We start from the raw sequence: 8,352 nt of genomic DNA on the forward strand, positions 1-8,352 counted from the left end.
AAAAAATATTCAAAGCACATATCTGCATCACATGAGAAACTGTAAACCAAAACAAATGAATTTATATCATTCCACATTAACTTCATATAGTGGAACATTACATACTTACTGTATATTAGCAAAAAAACCCGATTATTATATCGCCAAAAGTTGTTTTCCTCAAGTACCCGAGATTCTAGAATATAAAATGTTTTACTTCATCAGAAAATTTCACTGATCATCAAACTCACTCAACGACAATAAATCACATGAAATTTTTTTAAGTGTAAAAACAAGAAGAAGAGTAAAAGATTTTTAAAAATGAGAGAAAATCCTTCTATTTATAGTCAATAAAGGATAGTATAAACATATGTTTGTTGTGCCTTATTTGAAAAGTCATGACCCTTTGGAACAGTGACAACCTTTGAAAAAGTCACAATCTTTTGTAAAAGTCACAGCTTATTGAAGTCACAACCTTTTGAAAAAATCACAACTCATCTAAAAAGTCAAAATCCTTCAAAAAAAAAAGTCAAAACTTATCAGAAAAGTTAAAACAGTTCAATAGAGTTTATGCTCTACTCAAATAGATATGCATAGATGTTTTAAATAGGGTATTATAGTAATTTAAGTTAATTTTGTTGAAATATATTTAACTTTTAAGAATAAGAAAATTTATGTGGCAAGTACAAGCAAAAAACGTCGTATAATATGAATAGGAAGAGGCAGAAGATATCTATGAAGCTTTAAATTAAAACGGATAAAACTTATTCGTACCGGGTGTTTAAGTTTCTTATGTTTTATTATTCAAAATTCTATCTTATTATATACTCCCTCTGTATCTAATTACTTATTCACTTTTGATTTGACACACCTATTAAGAAAACAATAATTGACATAGTGTTAGTTTACCATTTTATCCATACTAAATATGAAGTAGATGAATTAAAAATTTAATATACTTAAAGTAATTATTTGAGCATATAATAGATAAAAAAAATTATCCTTACTTGATTTTTCAAAATAGACAAGTAAATATGAACAATTAAAAAATAAAATGTGAACAAGTAACTAGGAACAGAGGAAGTAGTTATTAACAAAGTACTAATTCATTCTTTGTTATATTTTTTCATGATCTTTATTGTTATAAAAAATGACCTTTGTTTTCTAATATTAACTATTAATATAATTAGTAGAGAAGGAAAATATCTGCATTGAAGCCTAACTATATTCAGATTCGTGCCATTAGGGACCCTAATGGGGGCATGACCTCTAGTTAAAAGAGGAGAAATTCCTCCCACTCCACTTCATCTTTTGATAGTTGCAACTGAAACTACTAATTTCAAATAATGATGATTGGACCCGAACAAGCACGGATGAAGACAGTCTACTGAAAAAAAGCAAAAAGCCTTCAGTTTCATAACGTCTGCTGCCCATTTCAGCCAATCAGTTGGCCTCCCTAGTTAAGGAACAAATGAGGAATATGCAATAAAATAAAAATAGGTTAAAATATTTAGCATTTTCAGAATTAAACTTTACTTACAACCCTCTTTTGAATCTACATTGATCTCCAAAGCCAGTTCCAATTCTGTATAAACTCAGTTTTCACATGACTTCATTCTACGGCTTTTAAGTTCAATAAAAGAAGAGATCTTGTACCTAAAACTCGAACCTCAAAAGTTAAATTCATGATGTGAGAATTATCTAAGACCATATTCAGAGAGAACATGATATATCCTTCACAGGTGTGGAACACTTAACAGAAAGTTGGGTTAGATAAAAGGTCAATGCGAAACTTATCACATACAATTGTCATTAACAATTACAAGGCATCACGTGTATTTGATCTTTTTTTACTCTAGTAAAAATAAAAGATGTCTCTCAAAAATATTTTTCGTTCATAAATCAAACACTAGAAATCATTTCCGGAAAATATTTTCTACTCATGAACCAAACATGAGAAAATAAGTCCAAAATCTACTTGTTTTCCAGGAAAACATTTTCTAGGAAATCATTTTCCATGGAAAACATTTTCCTCCATACCAAACACACCCTTGGTGAAGACAATATTGTGGATCATTGTGTTAAGCATTCCATCATGTTCATAGTGTGTTTAAACTATTATTCATTTGTATATATAATTAATGACTAAGGGGTACCAGGCATCAAAAACGTCAAAATGATCAAACTAAAATTTTCCTATTCTTGTGCAACTCTATTTGGTCATCGCAACAACCAATATTTTTAGCATATCTTCAAAATATAAAAAGTAAAGACATGAAAAGGTCAGAGAAAGAAAAAATTCAATATCTACTAATTACTATATACACATAAAAAATATATATTTTTTACAATACATAATTAAATATTGTAAGTTTTTTCTGCTGAAAAGAATTCGAACAAATCCCTTTAACTCTATCTAGCTCCAATCACGATTAATGTGTGGCTAAGAGTTACTCTATCTCTCTCTCTTAGAAATTAAAATGCCGAAATTCTTCGTTCTTTTTCTCTATTATTAATTTAGCAAATTTGGCATTTGGCACCAAATTGAATTGAGTACTTATTACTCTTTGAAACTTTTCTACAGATCACATGAAAACTTCTTCTCACTAATTCTTTTTTTCTTTTGACTTGATACATTTAAAAAAGATAATGATTGACGAAAAAGTGACATTATTTTATATTTTGGCATTTTGGTTTTTCTAACTTTAGAATAATAACCGTCAATAAGGGACAAGTAGTGTGAATCAATCGTAAGGATTGTGATGGTATAAATAGAAATTAGAATCTCTCCACACTTTCCTAGAACTAACCCCCTAGGAAGCGTTTTTCTTCTGAATTTTATGCAGAATAATCTCACATCAATCAAGATCTACATACCAATATCAAATGCTTGACAGGAAATAAAATAAAAAATGGTTGGAAGAAAAGTTTACTATTTAGGAATAATTCATTTATCAATGGCCCAAAGTCGTGTTTGTGTTGCTAAATTTAAATGATAGGTCCAATATGGTACTGGTCTTCTTAGTTGTCAATTAAACGATTAGTTCATGTTCTAAATATTTAATTTCACAAGATCTAGTATGATTGACAAAATAAAATGTACATTAAAGTATATATATTTATTTGTTGATACTTATGTTATACTTAATTACTAAATTATTTAGGAATCTAGAAAGTGTTTCAGCTGCTTAGAATTACTTAAATAAGGATCTCCCTGCCTGTTTCAATCCTTGTGATTTGTGAAGAAGTGAAAAAACCTCGTCTTTTATTTAAGAGGCAATATATTCAGATATTAACTACAACTTTATTCATTAATACATCAAATATTTTCCATTCTGTGTTTGGTACGAAGGATTTTCTTTTTTGGAAAATAACTGACTCTCTTACTTTTTTTTTTAGTATTTGGTAAGTAAGCAAAAAATGTTATCTGGCAAAGCGTTATGTGAAGGCGGGTAGGGATGAGACTTGGGGTTTTGAGTTGGCGGGGGAAGATTGGGTGGGTGCGATGAGACAATAAGCTTGGAAAGTCATTTATACAACTTGTTTTCTCTACTTTCATTAGAAAAATCATTTTCAAATGTTTGGACCAAACATAGAAAACATGAAAAATGTATTAAACACGTCCTATATATGCCAAATAACTATTTCAATTTCTCTTACTATGACTTAAAATTTATTTCCATCCAATCGTGCTCATGAAGTAGGAACAAGTGTTGGGTAATTACAAGCATGACAGTATCACTTTGACATTAAGAATATAGAAGATATTTAACTCTTTGTCCAAACATAATTTTAATTAAGTATACATCGTTAACCTATTTTGGGGTTTCTTGTATGGTTTGAGATTTTTTTTTGAAGAATTCAGATTTCTTAAGAGATATGAATTATAAATGACTTAAAGATGAGTAATATCTTTCAAAATCATTATGTAAAAAGTCAAAATATCATATTAAGTGCTTAAAAGCTATTTCAACTTAAAACACTTATAATAAGTCAATTCAAATTAAATATGCTCTAAAGCAATTTTGAAGTAGCCATATAATCTAAATGGACAACTTAATAATTAGTACTACTACATATGATGTAACCAACTCACAATTTATTTCTAACATTCATAGTTCCTTATTATTATTCACTTCAACATATATAGGCCACCCAACATACATTGAAGATGATATCTTGCATATTGAAATAAGTAAATAAAATGCTAAAATTTCAGGAATTTGTGATTTTAAAGATGAACCAAACATAAAGGAACTACATAAAAAAAGTTTTTTTTCTGGGTCATTGATAGATCAATCTAAATTTCAAAAGTCTTCTCCATTGAAAGCTTCATTAAGGAAAACATCCCATTCACATGCATCATTCTCATGTGTAGTACTTTCAGCAATGTTTCCCATAGTATTTTCCTAATTAATGTTACAAAAAATTTAGAGTGAGTTTTTTGTGTGAATAATATAAAAAATAAAGTTATTTTGATCGATAATAATAAAAATAGAACTTTGGACTAACCTCCATGGAATAGTTAAATCCATTAGCATTAGAAGTTATTGCATCACTTTAAACTGAAGGAGGATCATTATATTCATTGATGTAATTGTTGTTGTTACTCATGTTATTATTCCAATTTGAATGGGCTTTCTCCAAACCAAACGAGGAGGAACTATTCAAATTGTTGTTCCAAGTTGTATTGTCATTCTCCAACCCTAATTGGAAGGTATTGTTCAATTGTGTACACGAGATAGACCTGAAATACAAAGAGAACATGTTCTTAGCTATCATATCATGTTAAACAAACGCAATACAGACATCAATAACAAAATATATTGTTTTTGACGGGTTTTATATGACATTATTACTATTTTAGTAGTATCATTTACAATGACATTTTGATCTTATATAGAGTTAAGATACATTGATCTATAATTCTAATATTATTATTCTTTTTTAAATATAAGAAATATTATCTTGTGAACAATATAAGTTCTCGAATCAAAAGAAACCTTGTAGAGTCACAAATATTTTGCCAGAAGTTGAAGAGAGAGTTGTCATTATCTTCACCAAAAGTCATTTGTGCCTGCAAAAATGTATGAACTATTTAGTATAGTACGAGAAGGTGGGGGGGGGGTAGGATTTAACAAGGAATAATATTTCATGAATATAAATGTACTTGTGACTGTCCAAATATTTGTGTTGGATTCTGCTGGAAATCTACCATCATATTTTGTTCCTGACTCTATTGCACAAATAAAAATAATTATGTAAACTTATTTTGAAAAAAATAGCTCGAGTTCTTAATGAGATCTTTACGAGGAATAATATTTTAAGAATGTTAATGTACCTGTAATTGTCCAAATGTTTGGGTAGGATTCTTCTGGACATCTATCATTATGTTTTGTTGTTGATTCTACTCCGCGGATAAAAAAATAATAATATCAATTTTTTTTAAAAAATATCTTTTTTTTTTGGAGATCCTAGTTACTACATTTTAAAAAGTATTACCTGCAACGGGATATAAGGCGATGAATTTTGGCTTTGAAAAAATGTTATATTTCAATTTCGTGAAGAACTTGCAAAGGAAGGGGTATATGTGTAATTGCCAGAACTATTTGCTATTCCTTTCCCCTCATTCATCCAATCATGATATATGCTCTCCTGGATATCTGAACTGTAATAATAACAAAATAATGACTCTAAAAGGAAAATAATGAGATAATTTTTTTTTGTAAAGATATATTATTTGAAAAAAAATAATAACCTGTATGGATTAATCCAATTATTAGTATCAAACTGGTGAGGAGCTGTTTGCTGTGCAACAAAGTGACCCTCCATCTTTTCTTGTTTCTCCAATTCCATCTAATCAAAATTTCTTAGACATTAATCAAAATCTTATTGATTATATATATGAGTTGATTTAATGAACTATTTCTAAGAAAAATAATTATTTTCTTGAAATTTGTGATATCACATTATTTTTCAATGATAAATCAAGAAAAAATAATTGGTGAAAGAACTAACTTTTCTAGCCTTAACTCTTTCGAGAGATAGTTGTAAGTTTCTCTCACACCAAATGAGTTGATGAAGAGAAGGCTCTTGCCTTTGTCCTGGTTCGAAATCCCTGTGGAATCATATTTAGACGATTGGAATATACTATAATTTAAATGTCTAAATGAAAGTTTATGTTGATACTGTTGTAGTCAACTTTGATTTTATAATTAAGATGAAATATAAAGAAAAACACTAGTGATACTGAATCAAATGACCTTATGTTAGCATCCAAAATCTGCGATTTCAATGTGCTCTTCTTGATTTGTAGCTCCAAATTCTGGATCAAAGAATTTTAAGTTCAAATGATTTTATAACTTTCTTCATTGGCTCTAAAATGATTAATTAACATTTATTTATTAAGACAACTCTTAATTTTTATTTCAATGCCTCAGTTAACTAACAAACTACTCCCTTCGTCGCATAATAGTTAATCATCTTACAAAAATAGTTGTTCACTTTACTAAATCAAGAAATCATTTATTAAATTTTTCTTACATTACTGTTTCAATTAATTCTTTTTTAAAGTGTTCACATTTGTTTATAAAATTTTCAAGAAATTTTTAAATGGGTAAATTAGTAAAAATATGTTCTTATGATTTCTTAATGTACGTGTAAAAAGATAAATGATCAACTAATGTGAGGTGGAGGAAGTACTAATTAGAATTGTACGGATAGATTGAAAAAAAACAACATATAAGACATCAAATAAAGTTGTGTTCACCTCAATCTTGTAGAAATTAGAACACCAGCAATAGGAAACATCCAAAGGAAGCCATCATGAGATAGTTTAATTCATTAGTGATAGTCAATTTCACTTAATACAAAAGAAATCAAGTATGAGGCACTAGGTAGTAGTATCGAACATTTCGATAAATTAAAAAACAGTGTAACACTTATATTACATCACCCGTGTGAGCTCTCTTACATTTTCAGTTTGAATCACGGAATAATGAAGGAGGGTTATCAAAATTCAATTAAAAATAATTTTTCTACTCCATAAAGATAGAAGTAAAATTACATACATCTTACTCTTTTCACGCCTTAATTGTCAAAATAAATCTAAGCTTGCTTTTGTTGGTGTAACACTTATATATATGCTCTTCCAAGTAAGTACGTTTTTAATGTTTAAGGCTAATGGACACTGTACTATAATTTTCTCTGGTCAAAATAGATTTTGTTAATTATGCTTTGACTGACCTTTTGATCTCTTTTCTTTAATAAGTGTACTAAAATATAATAATAATTATATATATATATATATATATATGATTATATAAGTTTATAAGTTTGTCAATTTAACCTTTATCTCCATAGTTTATAATTATTAGTCAAATCACTTATAAACTAAGCGTCTAAAATTTAAAATTAATTAAAAAATATGAAGTTATTACCCCTCTCCATTAATAGATTTCATTTAGTAAGCATTTTTATTTGATTGAATATTTCACTCATTTAGCCATAATATCTTTTCTAATCCTCAAAGTATTCCTTTTAAAACAGAGCTTCTATTTGGTTCCATTTTCATCGTTCGTTAATCTCCTTATGCATATTCTTTTTTAATTTACATGTTTAGTAAAAAAAAAACATTCAACAATATGTAATTAGAGAGAGAAAATAAATTAATCCAAAAATTAAGGAGTGCGAGGAAGATAGGAGATCAAACTTTTTATCAAGAAATTGTAGCTTTCGAGCATCTCCCTTGATGTGGTTCAATTGCCTCAGTTTTGTCATTTTTTCCTTCATTAATATACCAATTAAATTTCATAGAAACTCTATTAATTACACACTTCTTGACTTGAAAGTAAAAAATGTTGTTTTAACAAATTACATATCAATTAGTATTTCATTAATATTGAATACTGGCTTCATTTTAATTTGTTTGTTTGATTTTGTATTGACATAAAGTATAATAAATTTAATTTTTTTTTCAATTTTATGGTCTTAAACTAAAGATAGATAGAATGTTTAAATATATCCTTTATTTTGTAGTCATAAACATGTTATACAGAAAGTTAAAACAAAAGAGTTGTTGAAAAAGAAAAAAACACACTGATGGATGAACTGAATGTTCCACGTCACTAAATAATGGAATCTCGATCTACTTATAAAACTTATGGAATCTTCCCCTCTTTGAAAATTTTTTGGAGTGTGAATTATGCACATGACCTAAATTGACATGATCAGTGCCAAAATCGATGTGGCCCCTAGGAAATGGAATAGTTGCAGGGTGAAAATCACACTCTAGATCGGATAGTAAAATTAAAGATAAAAGATATATGGATCTGGTGGTGATGGTGATGGAGGGGGTGGGGGTGGGGTGGGGTG

At 28.4% G+C, this 8,352-nt stretch overlaps 1 protein-coding gene across 1 annotated transcript in view; it reads right to left on the reverse strand.

Annotated features, from left to right (window-relative positions):
* Nucleotides 1-5,532: 5,532 nt before the first annotated feature.
* Nucleotides 5,533-8,352, reverse strand: part of LOC107025720 (protein TRANSPARENT TESTA 16-like) — a 4,483-nt gene continuing 1,663 nt past the window's right edge. The window contains exons 4-5 of the mRNA XM_027918326.1: nt 5,738-5,835; nt 5,533-5,647 (exon numbers count right to left, since the gene is read on the reverse strand). Coding sequence (XP_027774127.1) covers nt 5,533-5,647; nt 5,738-5,835 — 213 coding nt within the window. The remainder of the gene's footprint in view (nt 5,648-5,737; nt 5,836-8,352) is intronic.

Source organism: Solanum pennellii, chromosome 7, assembly GCF_001406875.1.
Source record: "Solanum pennellii chromosome 7, SPENNV200".
NCBI lineage: Eukaryota > Viridiplantae > Streptophyta > Magnoliopsida > Solanales > Solanaceae > Solanum > Solanum pennellii.